At 48.8% G+C, this 15844-nt stretch overlaps 6 protein-coding genes across 7 annotated transcripts; 3 read left to right on the forward strand and 3 right to left on the reverse strand.

Moving 5' to 3' along the window:
* Positions 1 to 727: 727 nt before the first annotated feature.
* Positions 728 to 5449, reverse strand: LOC132256458 (peroxisomal ATPase PEX1). The gene is made up of 3 exons (XM_059752887.1): positions 5233 to 5449; positions 2354 to 5110; positions 728 to 1723 (listed from the first exon to the last, which is right to left on the reverse strand). The coding sequence occupies exons 1-3, from the start codon at positions 5323 to 5325 to the stop codon at positions 1544 to 1546; spliced, it is 3030 nt and encodes a 1009-aa protein (XP_059608870.1). The 5' UTR covers positions 5326 to 5449; the 3' UTR covers positions 728 to 1543.
* Positions 5450 to 5494: 45 nt separating this feature from the next.
* On the forward strand, positions 5495 to 7322 carry LOC132256460 (uncharacterized). The gene has a single exon (XM_059752888.1). It carries the CDS (start codon positions 5634 to 5636, stop codon positions 7278 to 7280), a length of 1647 nt encoding a protein of 548 aa, XP_059608871.1. The 5' UTR covers positions 5495 to 5633; the 3' UTR covers positions 7281 to 7322.
* LOC132256082 (zinc finger protein 345-like) lies at positions 7295 to 9724 on the reverse strand. Its single transcript, XM_059752266.1, has 4 exons — positions 9319 to 9724; positions 8511 to 9254; positions 8031 to 8426; positions 7295 to 7974 (listed from the first exon to the last, which is right to left on the reverse strand). The coding sequence occupies exons 1-4, from the start codon at positions 9618 to 9620 to the stop codon at positions 7326 to 7328; spliced, it is 2091 nt and encodes a 696-aa protein (XP_059608249.1). The 5' UTR covers positions 9621 to 9724; the 3' UTR covers positions 7295 to 7325.
* Positions 9725 to 9911: 187 nt separating this feature from the next.
* On the reverse strand, positions 9912 to 11311 carry LOC132256461 (sister chromatid cohesion protein DCC1). Its single transcript, XM_059752889.1, has 2 exons — positions 11214 to 11311; positions 9912 to 11153 (listed from the first exon to the last, which is right to left on the reverse strand). The coding sequence occupies exons 1-2, from the start codon at positions 11228 to 11230 to the stop codon at positions 9914 to 9916; spliced, it is 1257 nt and encodes a 418-aa protein (XP_059608872.1). The 5' UTR covers positions 11231 to 11311; the 3' UTR covers positions 9912 to 9913.
* A 28-nt stretch (positions 11312 to 11339) lies between these two features.
* Positions 11340 to 12798, forward strand: LOC132256463 (zinc finger protein 765-like). Its single transcript, XM_059752894.1, has 2 exons — positions 11340 to 11748; positions 11813 to 12798. The coding sequence occupies exons 1-2, from the start codon at positions 11450 to 11452 to the stop codon at positions 12519 to 12521; spliced, it is 1008 nt and encodes a 335-aa protein (XP_059608877.1). The 5' UTR covers positions 11340 to 11449; the 3' UTR covers positions 12522 to 12798.
* Positions 12799 to 12883: 85 nt separating this feature from the next.
* Positions 12884 to 15790, forward strand: LOC132256462 (glyoxylate reductase/hydroxypyruvate reductase). Of its 2 annotated transcripts, XM_059752891.1 has the most exons (3): positions 12884 to 12940; positions 13056 to 13199; positions 13972 to 15790. In XM_059752891.1, exons 2-3 carry the CDS (start codon positions 13132 to 13134, stop codon positions 14867 to 14869), a joined length of 966 nt encoding a protein of 321 aa, XP_059608874.1. In that variant the 5' UTR covers positions 12884 to 12940; positions 13056 to 13131; the 3' UTR covers positions 14870 to 15790. The 2 variants fall into 2 exon arrangements, with proteins under 2 accessions (XP_059608874.1, XP_059608873.1); XM_059752890.1 differs by having other exon boundaries at positions 12886 to 13199.
* Positions 15791 to 15844: the final 54 nt, after the last annotated feature.

Genomic DNA, 15844 nt, shown 5'->3' on the forward strand with positions numbered 1-15844 from the left:
CACAACAATATCACTGCCAGCAGCAAACGCTTGATGATATTCTCAAGGAGCTTTTTTCATGCTCAACTTGCGGGGAAAATCGAAAGACAATTGAATTTTATGTTGTAAATTGAATGCAAATATCCCCTTTTCTCCACCAGATTCAGTCAGAGTGGCAGAATAACTTTCGCCAACTAAGTGGTATGTTTTGAAAAGTTGTAGGTCGGTTTTTCCCCTTTCCCGATCACTATTACTTTCAAAAATGTGCCGGAAAAATTAGGCAGTTATGAGTATTTTGAGTGTAAAATGCAAAAAAAAAATGTCTTTCAGAGTAAAAGAGTAGTAATTTACACAAACTTCCAAACATTTGTCGTCTTTCATACGTTCTAGAAAGTTGTAGGCGGTGAAATCACCAATTCCAAATTCGTGCCACTTTGGCAATTGAATAAAAAAAAACTTTAAAAGATATGCGCAGATAAAAGATGGAAAGCAGAAAAGAACATCTCAAATTGATCTTTTAACGCCAAAAGTCCTGAATTAAACTAAATAAATAATCAATTTTTTTTATTTATTTAGTTAACCTGTGCATTGGATATTTCATGACTTTAATTTAATAGCAAGAAGACACAAGCTGAGCATTAATTGCAGAGATTTTACTATTTTACCACTTTAAATTTGCATGCAAAAAAATCATTGGTAAAGAGGAGCATTATTTGCCATGTCGGAAATGTTGTCATGTGAAGAGATTTATCCTCCTCCTCCTGCGCGTCCCAAGAAACCCTTTTTCCTCCAGCAAACGCACATTTCTTCTTATCACCAACACATGAATAATAGATGGAATAAAACTCAATTCAATTTTCTCTGTCGTGGAGACAGACATAAAAAGGAATAAAGCAGTGTGAAGAGCGTGGAAAAAAAAGGAGGAAAAGCCAGCATGTGAAAGACTGGGTGTGTGCAAATTTTGCCGTTATTGTTGAAAAATGCAAAAGAAATCCCTTTTTATTGGGTGATAAATAAAAAGAAGAAGCGCCCACCGATGAAAGAGGACTCCATAATAGAAGGGATCCATATCACAATTGGAGTATCTTATTCCTAATGTTTGTGTGAGAATTTTATTTTCTCCACCCCCAATCGCGCAATCAGGCGCAAATCAGGGAGAGAAGCCTTTTCCACCCACTCCCCCGTGTGATTGTGTGTGTGTGTGTGTGTGTGTGTGTGTGTGTGTGTGTGTGTGTGAAAAAGCTTGGGAGGAAAACCCATTCGAAAGGGATTAGTTTCACAAATGTTTGGAGCTTCATTCTCTCCACTTCAGAGTATCTTCGCTATTATCTCGTCCCTCAAGACTGCCGATTGAATATTCCCATAGCGCTCTTTGTCAATGACACTCAGCCACAAAATCAATTGGAATTTGTTGTGAAAATCCCTCGCTTTCATCACGATTTTCCAATTCTATCCCTTTTTTTATTTTATCAATGTAAAATCAGTCTTCCAGACGACTTCAGCAACAACCAGAGTACCAAAAGAAAATTCAAACACAGAAACCACAATATTAAACTGCACACAATCAAGCCAAAGTCGCCCTCTTGGCCACGAAATCCCTATTCACCCCCTGACGATCCTTGTTTGTGAACTTCGCATAGACACTCTTGTACCTCGCAATGTCCTGCGAACTCAGCGAAGGTCTCGTGGTGGACAGAGCCTCGAGGAGATGTCCTTGCCCGAGGAGAACACTGTCCGGAACCTCCTGCGGGAGAAAGGCACTGTGTCACACATTTGGCGAAAGTGTGGCGGAAATTGCAGCGAAAGAGCAGAGAGAAAAGTCATCAAGCGCTCGCGATATCGGATAAATTGCTCGATTTGTCTTCAATTAACCTTCTCTGCTGTGGAAATCCATTGAATTTCCACCCTTTCTGCTCCTCCTTTCCCACCACCTTACACACCGCTAATAGACAATAATTACCATCCATCGAGGCACTACGTGAGAATCCCACCCATTTGGCTTGGTGAACAGAGTTGAGCACTTGTTTAAACATTGGATTCAGAGAATATAATCAGTGGAATGATGTTTTTGGCTTCTGATCTAGAATGTTACTTTACTTAGATTCAATCGAAGGTTTTTTTTCCCATTAAATTAGGACACTTTCTTTAGGTTACTTTAAAGCCATTTTTTCTGTCCTTAGATCAGAATGAGTCGATTTTTAGCCGAATGTTCCTTTCCTTCAAGTTCCCTTCTTCTCTCAATGTTCAGTTGCTATTGCTAGAATTCACAGCTCTAATAACTATATACTATCGTGATTTCCCAACTCTACTCTACTCTCGCGACTAATGGATGGTAATTAGTGTCTGTGATAAGAGCGAAACAAGGAAGGCTCACCTCACAGTCCGCCAGAGCCTCCTTCACGGCAATCATCGTGGCCGAAGTGAGAACACTGTGAATATCCGCCCCTGTAAAGTTGACCGTCTTCTCCGCAAATTTCCTCCATTCCACATCCTTTCCCAGTGTCAGATTCCTCGAAAGCTTCTCGAAGATCTCCTTGCGTGCCTCAGCATCTGGCAGAGGACATTCCACGAGCCTGTCAATGCGACCAGAGCGCAGAAGAGCGGGATCCAGAAGCTCCGGCCGTGAAGTTGCACCAATGACTGTGACTCCTTGCAGAGACTCCACGCCATCCAGCTCGGTCAGGAGCTGATTCACAACACGATCAGTGACTCCTGTGGAATCGTGACCACGCCGAGGCGCCAGACTGTCGAATTCGTCGAAGAAGAGAACACAAGGACGCGCACTTCTGGCGCGATCGAACAGTTGACGCACATTCTCCTCACTCTGGCCAATGTACTTCGCCAGCAACTCCGGCCCCTTCACCGAGATCATCCGCAGATGCCAGGCACGAGCAATTTGCGCCATCAGGAAGGTCTTCCCCACACCCGGAGGCCCAAACAGAAGCACTCCAGCTTGATTCCTCAGCGGAGACTCTGCGAAAATGCTAGCATACTTCGATGGCCAGAGCAGAACTTCTTCCAGCACCTCTGTCGCCTTCGCCAGGCCAGGAATCATATCGGAGACCTCTTCATCGGCCTCCTCACTCTTGCCGTGACTCTCAATGCCCTCCAGACAGAAATTGCTAGTAATCTTTAGTGTTTCCCTGAGACTTTCCTCAGTAAATTGTGGCCTCTTTGGATTCTCCTTCACACTATTGAAGATGGCACGCTCAATGAATTGCATTAAATCCCCAAATTTATAGCCTTCCGTCAGACTGGCAAACTTCTCCCAATTCACCTTCCCGCGCACACCACTCTTGGTCGCCACTTCACGCAGAATAAATTCCCTGCAAGTGCCTTCGAGGTCGGGAATCTTCACCAGACGCTGGAAGAGATGCCTTCCTCGCGTCGTATAGATCCTCCCGCACAGATTCTTCACACTGGCCACAGTGGCAATGACAGAGATCGGCGAAGACGTGGTGAATTCCAAAATCAAGCTCTGAATGATGTCGGAAACCTTGGCATAATACTCAGAGTCTTGCGTATGCTGATCCCCAACATTCCTCGTCAGCACATCAAGATTGTCCAGGAGGAGAATTGACGGGCTGTGCGTCAAGCAAGTGCTGAAGATGAGGCGCAAATCGCGATGAATGGATTCTGGTTTCCGGCCTTTGTTGCGAGCGCAAAAGAAGATGTCATAGTAGCAGTGAAAAGGCGCCTTCGACAGCTCTTCCAAGATCTCCTCGCAAATCCTGCTCTTTCCACAACTCGCCTTGCCAATCAGCAGAATATTCTCCGACAAGGGCTTCCTCTGTCGCCCATCGAGACAGAGATTCATCTTGAAGTTCTCCACACACTCTTCAATGATGTCCACAAAAGGTGGAACTCTGACAAAAGCTGCTCTCTTCGGTTTCTGTTTGTCCTCCTTGCCATCCTTGATGAATCTCACCTCATCACTGACAAAGATCTTCGATTCTCGCACAATGTCCGCATCGAGAAGACAATATCTGAAGGTTTCCGGAATCAATTTCACTGTTATTAAGCAATTTTCTCCTATCTTCACCGTTTGCTCCTGATTCAGAACAATCGGAAGGATTTTTGTGCTATCTAGTATGAAACGCTTAAAGTCCTGTTCGATATTCTTCACCTCTTGGAAGTTCACTTTTCGACTGGGCAGCAAATCTATGCGTTCTATGAAATTCAAAACAGTATTTTTGGCCCTCAGCTCAATTCTCTCGAACGGTTTCACGCCCAGTGAGCGCATGAAGGGTTCATAAACCTCCACAGACGGATAGATATTGCTAGGAAAGTTCTCATCTTCAGAGAGAATCTTCACTGCCACATAAGCCTCACGATTGTCAACAGTTCTGGCCAAGTAAACGCGACTAAGATCAAAATTTGCCGGTAAATTTACTTTGGTGGTGAAAATTTCATTGATTTGATGACTGTCTTTCCACTCTTTTGGTATTACACGAAACTCCACACTTGTCGTCGCCTCCAAAAGGAGTTCCCGATGGAGTTCTTGCATACAATCAATCTTGATCTCCATTCTATTTGTGCTGGAGAAACTCGAGACACTGGAAACGGTGGAACTCCTCGAGAGTGGAGCCGATCTTGGCGCACTGTCAAAGTCTCTCTTGGGCAAAATTGCTGGGAATTGATCTTCAATCTCCTCCTGTGGTATGTGTAGAGACGTTCTATTGGCTTTCTTGGTCGGAAGAGGTGGTTTTTGCACCTCAAAAGGCGCCACAATCAATTCCGTGTCATTCTCAATGCGCCCAAACTCCATCATTGGCTCCAATTTGTCCACTGTCAAAACCACAGAAATGCTCTTATTCAGCCACACCACAATCTTCTGCTGCACCCCGACAATTTTCGTCTGATCCAGCATTGTTGACTGAATCCGGGAAGCACTGAGCTGAGTCATTTCCCAGTCAATCTGAGAAAAGGGCGTCACAAACACTTGAGCCGCATATTTCGCCTCCATCACGAGACTACACTTCACTATCGCCCCCTCCTTGATGCCCAACACCTGGGCAGTGGCAGTGTTGAGCCCCACTTCCGTGTCATGTAGATTCGTGCCCGGATAAGAGGCCCAGGACATGTAGCAAGTCTCACCATAGTTGAAGGTTATGTTGAGACATCCGTGCTCCTGAAACATGATTTTATAGTGTGACATGAGAAAAAGCTTCTCTAGCCTTGTAGGGAGTGCCCCATTGTGACTCTGTGCTGGAAAACTCCTGGGAAATCCGTGAAAATCACTGAAATACTTACATAAGTAGAAACAAGGCGAAAATAGTTCTCCGGCAAGATGATATAATTGTTTTTCAGTGGTTTGTACACCACAGTCATCGTTCTCCTGTACATCTTGCTAAATAGGCGCACTCTTCACGTGGTGTTTCACTGATTTTCTCTGAGATTTTCCACCTTTTCCGCGAGCTAAGTCTTTGTGTTTATTTTTGTCGATGACACTTGGCACTTTCCATCACCAGTCGCCAGATGGCAAATTTCCCAAAACATCCCAAATGCTGTGAGTTTTTGTGACAGAGAGAGATTTCTCAGAGCTCAGTTTCTGGTGGAGGATTTCCCTTGTTTTTTTTTTTCACCAACTTCTCTGGTATTTTTGCAGCAGTGATTGTGCTGAAGTCACACTAGGGATTGTGCAGGAGGAGAAAATGTATGCGGATGGCTTCAAGTACTGGCTGGCGTACTCGAAAAACAACATCAAGTACTATCGCTGCTGTCTGCACAAGAAGCAATGTCCTGGCAGGTGTGTCGTGGAGGATGGACGCTCCGTGAGGATCACAACAGAGCACAATCACGATCCAGAGCCTGACAGGATTGTCGTGGAGAAGTTCCGGAAGGTGCTGACACGACGCGCAGCCACGGAGACCACAGATCTGCACAATATTTACTGGGAAGAGGCAAGCCATCGACATGGCGAAGCTGCCCTGCTGTACAGCTACAATCTGGCCGAGAGTGCCATGCGAAAGGCGCGCCGGAAGCAACTGCCCACGGTGCCGACGACAATGTACGAGCTCTCGGAGGCGCTCAAAGTGTCAGACTTATTTCGCGTGAATTGTGGCAATCGCAAGGATGCCTTCTATCGCACCACCATTGAGCTGGAGGAGGGCAGTTGCATTATCTTCATGCACGCCAAGACACTCCAGGCAGTGGGCAAAGTGGAGGAGATGCACGTGGACGCCTCTGTGGAATGTGTGGCCAGACCGCACGGCCATCTGCTCACGGTGCACGCCGTCCAGGGCCACAAAGGCGTGCCCATCCTGTTCGCCATCCTCACCGCCAAGTCCCAATCCATGTTCGCCGCTGTGTTTGCCTTCCTGCGCGAGAACTACGTGAGTCAGGTGGTGCCAAGCATCATCCTTGCCAACTTCGACGCCGCCATGCACTTCGCGCTCATGTACACATTCCCCGAAGCCAACCTGAAGGGCTCCTGGTTCCACTACACCGACTCCGTGGTGGCGCGTCTAAAGCACCTGCGGCTGCAGCGCGAGATCGCGAAGGGGCACGGCTCGTGTGCCCTCCGGATGCTACTGGTGCTGCCCTTCCTGCCCGCCGACCACATGGCCGCCGGCCTGGTGGCGCTGAAGAAGTGGATGCAGGAGAAACGCGTACTCACAGTGGGCCTGAGCTCCATCTGCACGCACGTGGAGCACGAGTGGCTGCGCTCCGTGGGCGCTGAAAAAATGTCTATGTTCGGCGTGACGCGCTGCACGAACAGCTACGTTCAGACTTTCAACAAGGAGCTCCTGGACACCATCGATGGGCGCACAAATGTGGTCTGGCACTTTCTCGATGCCCTGACGCACATCGCCACAAAGACGTACACGAAACTGGCCAGACGAGCGAAGGACTCCGGTCTGCCGGGTCCAAAACCGCCGCGCAAGACTCTCATGGCCACCGAGGAGATCATCCGCGTGGCGACAGAGCAGTGGATCAGGACACCTCTACACCTGCGGTCGCCCTTTCAATTCCTCCAAATGGCGAGCCACTGCATCAATGACAGCACCTATTCCGTCATCGTGAGCACCATCGCCGCACCCCCAGAGGCGCCCGATACGCCACCAAATCCGCCAGCCAAGCGGAAACTCACCGCCGAATCCGTGATTGACATCCACAGCGACGTGACGTTCGTCGAGGTGCCGCAAATTGGCCAGCAAGTGCGCTTCCTCACCTCCGATCCGCCGCCACTGGCATTCTTCCCCAAGACAGTCGCCAGTCGGCGAAAGATCACTGCCCGGCCGCGCTTTCCGCTCGAGCCGCCGCCGCTGGTGCCCATCAGCCGGCCGAAAGTATCGTGAACACAATGTACATTAAGACTTCTTTAATATATAAGGACATTACACTCACTTTCCCACTCTTTTCACGTGCAGCGCCATGTGATTCTTCGCGTGATCCTTGCGCACGAACGCCTTGTCGCAGAACTCACATTTGTGCTTCTTCTCGCCCGTGTGACTCTTCAGATGCCTATCCCGGATGCTCACAGACGTGAAGGTCTTTCGGCACACCGAGCATTCGATCTTCAGGTTCTCGTGGCTCTTCGTGTGCTTCTTCAGGCTCGACATTGAGCTCAGCGCCTTGCCACATACCTCGCACACGCACGCCTTGATGCCCAGATGCTTGCGTTGGTGCGAAGCGAGATTAGACTTGGACGGGAAGGCGTCTGGACAGAGGTGGCACTGGAAGGGCCGCTCGTTTGTGTGAGTGCGCACGTGATCAGCGAGATTGTGGCGTGAGTCAAAGGATTTGGAACAGAGATTGCACGGGAAGGGCTTTTCGCCCGTGTGCTTCCGCATATGACGCTTCAGCTTCTCCAGCACAGCAAAACTCCTGGAGCAGAGCAAGCAGATGAACTTCCTTTCGCGATGAATTCTCTTGTGCGCCTTGAAAGTCCGCCTGCTCTTCAGGACTCTTCCGCACTCCTCGCAATCGAACGATGTGTTGGAATTCGATGTCTCTTTAGGCGGTTCTTCTTGAGTTGCTGGAGAAGATTCTCTGGACAGGAAGAACCTAAAGTTAGCTTCCGGATGACACAGACTGCCGCAACTTACTGCCTTTCATTGGATTCCACTATCAATGGGAATGTTATGAACGTTTCCGGGAGTTCATCTTCATTTCCAATCTCTAATTCCGCACTCTTGATGAACTGAGAGAAGATCAGTTGATGGTTGTGTGGAAAATCCTTGTGATTTATGATGATTTCCGCTTCAAAATCATCCTTTTCTCTGCTGTCTTCCTTGCATCTGTTGCACGATATCACTGTCTCCGCACCACTTCTGCTGATCTTATCCACAGCTCGACAACCGTAAATCAACACACGACACATCTCTTCTTCAGGAAGTTCTCTGGACAACACAAAATCCCCCGAGAGAAACTGACAGCGCTGACCGTTGAGGGGTTTCGAACGAGCGGCGCGAAGAATCTTAGAGATTGATATATTTATCATGCTTAGAATACATTATCAGTTAAAATTACTGTCGAATTGGAGTCCATGTGGGGCGGCAGAGGAGCCGGGCGCCGTGTCCTGGCACTAGAGCTTGTCTCTACCGCGTTTAACATGCATCGCCATGTGATTCTTCGCGTGATCCTTGCGCACGAACGCCTTGTCGCAGATATTGCATTTGTGCTTCTTCTCGCCCGTGTGCGTCTTCAAGTGTCGATCGCGCGTGCCCACGGACGAGAAGATCTTCTGGCAGATGAAGCACTCGAACTTCACATCCTCGTGACTGTTCATGTGCTTCGTGAGGCTGGCCATCGTGGCCAGCGCTTTGCCGCACACTTCGCACACGAACGACTTGATGCCCGTGTGGCCGCGCAGGTGCGGATTGAGATTAGACTTGGACTGGAAGGATTTCGGGCAGAGATGGCACTTGAACGGCCGCTCGTTCGTGTGACTGCGAATGTGCACATCCAGATGGTGGCGCGAGTTGAAGGACTTCGGGCAGATGTTGCACGCGAACGCTTTCTCGCCCGTGTGCTTCCGCATGTGGCGCTTCAGCTTCTCAAAGTTCACGAAGCCACGCGAACAGAGCTCGCACAGATACTTTCGCTCTCTGTGCATCTTCATGTGCGTGCGATACGTGCGCCTGGTCTTGAGAATCTTGCCACACTTTGAGCACTTGTACGGCGCCTCAGGATCTGGCTTCCGCGCCCGTCTCTTCCTCAGCAGTGGCTTTCTATCCTCCTCCTCATCCTCGTCCTCCTCTTCCTCCTCCTCCTCTTCCTCCTCCACGTCTTCCTCATCCCGCACCGCCGACGGCGAATTGCTCTCCGACCTGAAAACAGCCCGCAAATCTCAGTCACCCCGCACGACACTTGCTAAGTTTTCCCGGATCTCACCTAATCCTGTCACATTCCTCCTTTTCCTCAAAACCCGCAATGACCTCGACAAACTCCTGGTACGGCTCATCCGATTCACTCTTCACCTCAGGCTCCTCCTCCTTCACAGACTGCACAAACACCAGCTCATGCAGATCCGGATACTGGGCGTGATTTATAAAGATTTCTGCATCAAATTTCTCCCTCTTGATGCCATCCTTGGAATCCGCTATGATTTGTCGGCACGATATCAGCGTCTGCGTGCCCTCTGTCGTGATCTGCTTGTCCACCGCGTGGCATCCGTATATCAGGATACGACACATCGCCACCAAGACACTTTTCCAAAGCCAAAAGCCGGAACGAGAGCTGTGTTTTGCGGAAAATCGCCAAATGACAACAAAGTCTGCGAGGGTGTTTTCCGAGTCACTGTCAGAACTGACAGCATATGCCGTTACCAGGATTCCCATCACTATGGCGGCAAAGAAGTTTTGCGACTTGACAAATTTCCCCGATTTTCACTGCTAATGAGGCGTTCCGCGGGGAGGAAAAGGCATGGAAAATGATAAATAATCAATGCTCCACGGGATAGTGCAAATTGTTTTCGAACTGTGTCTATTCAGTGCTTGGAAAGATACACTCTTTGTCCATTCTTGTTCATTGATCGCGTGAATTTGTTGAGAATGGTCGTGACTGTGGTCGTCGGAGTGGCGAAGCACTCCACGTACGGCTCAATCTCCTCGAGAGTCCAGCAATCCTTGGTCTGGAAGAGAACATGGAAGCGCTCGTGGGGATTTGTGGGCAAACTTGTCTCCAACAGTGTCCTGACGCACGGCATCTTCGACTCTCTGTCAATCACTCCAATTCCCCTGAGGAATTTCTCCTGAATTTGCATCCCTTCCGGCAGTGTGCCCTGCCATGTGCTGAGGAAATCCTCAATGTGGAACTTCAAACCGGGCTTGAGAATGTTCCTGGCCATGATTCTGCACACTTCCTCCTCGTTGTAGCTGAATTTTCCCGGATGATCCACACTTGGCTGCGTGTAGAGAGCAAAAACAGCCCTCAAGATGTTTTCCGGCACAATTTCCTTCAGACAATTCACAGACTCTTCGCACTCAACCTCATCCAGACGCCAGGAATTCTCATCAATCACACCCAATAACAGACCCATGACTCGGAATTCGTATTCAGTCTCGAGAATGCGCATAAACTCGTCAATCTCAATGACTCTCATGAGCTGCAGGCCCTTCTCGAACTCCTCCTCGCTGCACTGAATCGTGTCCAGGAGTTGCTGGCGCGTGAACAGCACCTTCCTCTCGATGCAGTACTCATTCTCCGGCCCTGAGTACCTCGTCATTTGCAACAAGTCGTGCAACTTCCGGAATCTCGGCTGAATTTCACGCACCTCGAAGTATTCCTGGAAGATTTTGAACACCTCGCGATGCTCCAAACCGAGATCTGAACGATTGAGATGATCCCCCGCCTCCTCCTCCTCCATACTACTGTCTGCTGAGGTGTTTGCGGACTTTGCTTTCAGCGGATTGTGGCTGGTTTCCTGGGCAAACTTGAGATCCGGAATCAGACAGAGGCTGTTCGACACTTCGGCCTCCTTCAAGTCGAACGTCTTGCTGTCCGTGCACAGAACCACATTCTCCGTAAGGCCACCCTTGAGGTACAGCGTCTGACCCTCCTGGATGTGCTGCAGCAGATGAGGATTCAGCTCCAGCAGCTTCACATTCGCCATGTCATCCGTGATGTCGGGAAAGTAGAGTGCTTGAGTGAGATCCGTGAGATTCTTCTCCTCCAACTTGGCATGCGCGATGGTTTCATGGACATCCTGGAGATTCCTCCGATATATTCTGCACAGGAAGAGCTTGAGTCACTCCCAGAAAGCTGGAGCTTGATAAAATAATACTCACTCTGGCTGAGAATCCATTCTTGAGAATTGTCTGACAGCCCGCCAAAAACCACCCTGCAAATCCCCCACTTCACGACACACTTTGAAACCCTCCAACGAGGCGATATATCGTCGACATTCTGACAGCCGATTGATGTGAAAAAATCCCTGTGTTTTGTTGTTTATGTGAAAAATCTCTGCGGAAATTCTGTGAAAAAGCGCTGCTACTTGTCGAGTAGATCCTCAAGGTGCTGCAATATGTGCCGTATACTGATTTACGGCTGTCCGGGCTTCGAGAAGGTCACCTCGAAGAGCGACAAGACCACTCTTGTGTTTTGCAAACAGAGGACCGAACTCGTGAAGATTGAGGGCGCTCCTGGGGCGGAAGAGACCTTCGCCACGGAGATTCTCGTGCATCACGACATCCTGCCGGACACACACGAGATCCTCTTCATGCCATCCATTAAGGATGAGCGCGAGGATGTGATTGACCTGGATGAGCCCCATGAGGAGTATGTCGAGGCTCTGGCGACGTTCTCTGCCAAGGAAGAGTCCCAGTGAGTGTCCTGGAAGGCTGGCGCAAGCACGAGATCAGTCGCCTAACTCTTTGTTCCTTTGCAGATCTTCAGACTTTGACTTTGAGGACGACGTGAAGCCAATTGTGAAGCCCAAAGTGATGCGCAAGAAGCGCTCGAAGAGCATCAAGTACGACTACATCATTGAGGAGGGTCGCGTGAAGTGCACGCTCTGCGCCAAGACACTGAAGACGCGGCGCAGCTTCCGCAGCCACATGCGCCTGCACAGGCGGCAGCAGTTCCTCTGCGACATTTGCTCCAAGACGTTCGTCAGTGTGGAGAAGATCCGACGACACATGCGCATTCACACCGGCGAAAAGGAGTTCCTCTGTGATCTCTGCTCCAAGTCCTTCGATTACCGCCACAATCTCGAAATCCACATGCGCTCGCACACGAAGGAGAGGCCCTACAAGTGTCACCTCTGCCCCAAGACCTACACCACGCAGGGCAACCTCAACTTCCACGTGCAGGGCCACGGGGGCCTCAAGAGCTACGTGTGCGAGATCTGCGGCAAAGCGTGGAGCCGCAAGCGCAGCCTCAAGGCGCACCTCAACACGCACAACGAGCAGAAGTTGTTCAAGTGCGAACTGTGCGCCAAGGAATTCTCGCATCCATCGTGCAAGAACCGTCATATGAAGGTGCACACTGGCGAGAAGAGGCACAAGTGCGAGATCTGCTCCAAGGCGTTCGCCAGGCGTGACCACGCGCGCAATCACATGCAGCTGCACGTGAAGTGGGGCAAGGATCAGATATAGGCCAGGCACGATGGGGCGGACACCGCAGACTCCTCCGCCGCCCCATCGCTGCCACTCTTCCCCGCGGACTTTCACTGACTCAGTCAAGAGAGAGAGAGAGAGCATCGAACGAGCCCAGTTCTCCCCATCTCAACTGACTATACATAGATAAATTGCGTCAAATATCAAATAATACCCTAGGTAAACGCGTTAAACATAAGAGGACATTCTTAGCGAGTAGAAAAGCTTGTAAATAATCCCATATTATGCATCACAATAAAAATAATAATAATAATAATATGCTATGAAAATAAATCGTTTCCATTTTTGAAGAGCACACGCGAAACACTTCAACGACTCACTCGTGGGAAATTGAGAAGCCACTCAATTGCGCTAGTGTCGCGGATTGTTGTGCTCGCGGAAAAGTGGGTGGCAAAAAAGTAATTACCAGTGATTTTTAGGGACAATGAACGCTGCGAAGCGGATAACTGCCTTAATCCACAACTCACCTGCGAGGAATCACAGCGGTAGAATAGCTTCCTGTCTCCATTTCAGGCGCTGTCCGGCAAGTTTGGGCGTCCGGAAGTTCAACACTACTCGGGGGCTTTCGGGGGACATCCAGGAGATCAACATGAGGCCACAAGTCTACGTAACGCGGCCAGATTACGCTGACATTGGCCTTGAGTTGCTGCAGGAAGAGTGAGTAGAACTGGGGCAACACTGCCAGGGATGGGATTGTCGACGGATTTCCAAGCATTTTCTACACTACACCATTGCCTTGATTTCTAACTCTCAAAGAACATTCGTGATTCTCTCAAAAAAAAAATACTTGTGAAAATTCTAAAGAATAGCATTGAAAACTCACGAGTAAAAAACAATCACTGGCACAGAAAGCACAAGAACTATCACACTGGAAAAGACACATTATCACGTTATTTCTTCACTTTTCACATTTTTAAATACAACATATCTATTGTGGAAAAGGATAAACAGGATTTGGAACATTTGGAAAGAATATAAACTGTGAGAGAAAAGTTTTGTACACGCGAAAGACGCGAACACACACTGAACGCCATATTGGCGTCCTCCTGAAGCCAAGTCTGTGAGACACCTGGTGTTGGGTCTCCGAGTGACTGAAGGTTGTCCCGCCAAAATACAAAGATCGTCAAGGATTTTAACTGATCTTTTGACGGAATTATTTGATATTTATCAATGCATAACATCTTAAGGGGTTCTAGATAAGATCCTTGCACATTTTAAAGCGGGTTTTTGAGTTAAGAATAAATTTATCAGCTAATTTCCAAGATAATAAGCATCTAGAGTAATTTAGTATGGCTTTTTGATCTTTTTCTAATCAAATCCATTTATTTGTTGTTCCCTTCAATGTTGACGCCGATGGCGTAGCCAATGCTCATGCCTTGTAATCTCTAATTGCTGTAATTGGAAATCTTACTGGAATTTCTCGCCTCAGATGCGACGTGACGATGTGGAACCGCGTCTGTCCGGTGCCGCGCGACGAGCTGCTGAAGAATGTTTGCGGCAAGGATGGCATCTTCTGCGCACTCACTGAGAAAATCGATGTGGAGCTGCTGGACCAGGCGGGCCCCAATCTCAAGGTCGTGGCCACAATCTCCGTCGGCTTCGATCACATCGACGTGCCGGAGTGCCGCAAGCGCGGCATTCGTGTCGGCTACACGCCGGATGTGCTCACGGACGCCACGGCGGAGCTGACGCTGGCGCTCCTGCTGGCCACGGGCCGGCGTCTACTGGAGGCCAGCCAGGAGGTGTACAACGGCGGCTGGCAGGCGTGGGCCCCGTCCTGGATGTGCGGCCCTGGCGTCAAGGGTGCCACCGTGGGACTCGTGGGCTTCGGCCGCATCGGCCAAGAAGTTGCCAAGCGACTCGTGCCCTTCAAGCCGGCCAGCATTCTCTACCACAGTCGCACGAATCACCCGTACGAGGCTGGCCAGGTGGGCGCGGAGAAGGTGTCGCTGAACGAATTGCTGCTGCGCAGCGACTTCGTGATCATCCTCTGTGCCCTGACCAACGACACTCACCACATCATCGACGCCGAGGCGCTGGCAAAGATGAAGAGCACCGCCATCCTGATCAACACCAGCCGCGGCGGCTGTGTGGATCAGGAGGCGCTCTGCGAGGCGCTGCAGAGCGGCCGAATTCGCGCCGCCGGCCTCGATGTCACCACACCTGAGCCGCTGCCACTGGACAGCCCGCTCCTGGCGCTGAAGAACGTGGTGCTGCTGCCGCACATCGGCAGCGCCGACATCACGACACGCCAGGAGATGTCCAGAATCACGGCGTGCAACATCCTGGCGGGCCTCAAGGGCGTGAAGATGATATCAGAAGTGTGAGCGTGCGTTTTGTCAATTTAAAGCTTCTTTATTCATAATGTGAGTTGTTTTTTTTTTCTTCCTCGGCTCCTTCTCGGGTGTGTGTGTGTGTGTTAATTGCCACAAATATCAAGTCAGATATACATTCAGCTTCTTTATATAGATTTCCGTTTAATATCATTACATTTTTTAGAGAGAAAGACTTTTTTTTTCTATTCTTGGATATTAATTGAACAACACTATCGTGTGAATGCTGAGGAGAAGATAATTTCCATCGACAAATTATACAGAGAAAAATTTTTTAGTTTTAGTGGCGTCAAAATTTGATGAGAAATCAAAGGTTAAACTGTTATCTAAAACTCTAATCTTTTGCCAAGCACTTATTTCCTAGGAAATCAACTTGGAAATTAAGGGTGGAAAAAAAAACGAATTGTCCCAAGTGTGGAAAATGTACATCTTTCATCATGAAATTTGTAAAAAGCTCACTTCTCACCATCTTCAAGCTTCCCCCCATTCACTTTTTATACCATCATCGTGATCAAGTTCGGGTGAAAAAATAAACCTCTCTCGTCACACAGCAATAACAAGGCTCAGAAAAAGGATCTTCAGCGGAAATTCTCCGTCAAGATCTGAGAATCTGACAAAGGTGATTTCTCCTCTTCTCTTCAGAGTTTCTCTCTCTCCTTGGAATTGCATCAATTTCACCGCCAACAAGAAGAGTTTACTGACTATTCAGCTGACAAAGATCATCTTCAGCAATCCGCGGCATTCGTGAGTGACTCCAGAGAGTCAGAAAAATCACCATCAAGAGCTTCTCTTCTGCAAGAAATTCAACAAATATGCAGCCAATTACGTATTCACTTGAGAATGAAAACTATTTCAATACTTTTCCCTCTTATTTACAGCACAAACAAACTTTCGCTCTTCCTTTCTTTTCCTCCCTCCCCCAAAAAAAAAACAACCAAAATTTAACACCTTGCAAAAAACTTCAGAAGC

The sequence above is a fragment of the Phlebotomus argentipes genome, unplaced genomic scaffold, assembly GCF_947086385.1.
Source record: "Phlebotomus argentipes unplaced genomic scaffold, Phlebotomus argentipes genome assembly contig_5, whole genome shotgun sequence".
NCBI lineage: Eukaryota > Metazoa > Arthropoda > Insecta > Diptera > Psychodidae > Phlebotomus > Phlebotomus argentipes.

Coding starts and splice junctions, on each gene's coding strand:
- LOC132256458 (XM_059752887.1), bottom strand. CDS start 5,325: ATGTACAGGAGAACGATGACTGTGGTGTACAAACCACTGAAAAACAAT. Junction 5,111..5,232: donor TTCGCCTTGTTTCTACTTAT/GTAAGTATTTCA, acceptor ATCATGTTTCAG/GAGCACGGATGTCTCAACAT. Junction 1,724..2,353: donor AGGCTCTGGCGGACTGTGAG/GTGAGCCTTCCT, acceptor TTTCTCCCGCAG/GAGGTTCCGGACAGTGTTCT.
- LOC132256460 (XM_059752888.1), top strand. CDS start 5,634: ATGTATGCGGATGGCTTCAAGTACTGGCTGGCGTACTCGAAAAACAAC.
- LOC132256082 (XM_059752266.1), bottom strand. CDS start 9,620: ATGTGTCGTATCCTGATATACGGATGCCACGCGGTGGACAAGCAGATC. Junction 8,427..8,510: donor CGCGGTAGAGACAAGCTCTA/GTGCCAGGACAC, acceptor ATGTATTCTAAG/CATGATAAATATATCAATCT. Junction 7,975..8,030: donor GTGGAATCCAATGAAAGGCA/GTAAGTTGCGGC, acceptor CTTCCTGTCCAG/AGAATCTTCTCCAGCAACTC.
- LOC132256463 (XM_059752894.1), top strand. CDS start 11,450: ATGTGCCGTATACTGATTTACGGCTGTCCGGGCTTCGAGAAGGTCACC. Junction 11,749..11,812: donor TCTGCCAAGGAAGAGTCCCA/GTGAGTGTCCTG, acceptor GTTCCTTTGCAG/ATCTTCAGACTTTGACTTTG.
- LOC132256462 (XM_059752890.1), top strand. CDS start 12,967: ATGAACGCTGCGAAGCGGATAACTGCCTTAATCCACAACTCACCTGCG. Junction 13,200..13,971: donor CTTGAGTTGCTGCAGGAAGA/GTGAGTAGAACT, acceptor TTCTCGCCTCAG/ATGCGACGTGACGATGTGGA.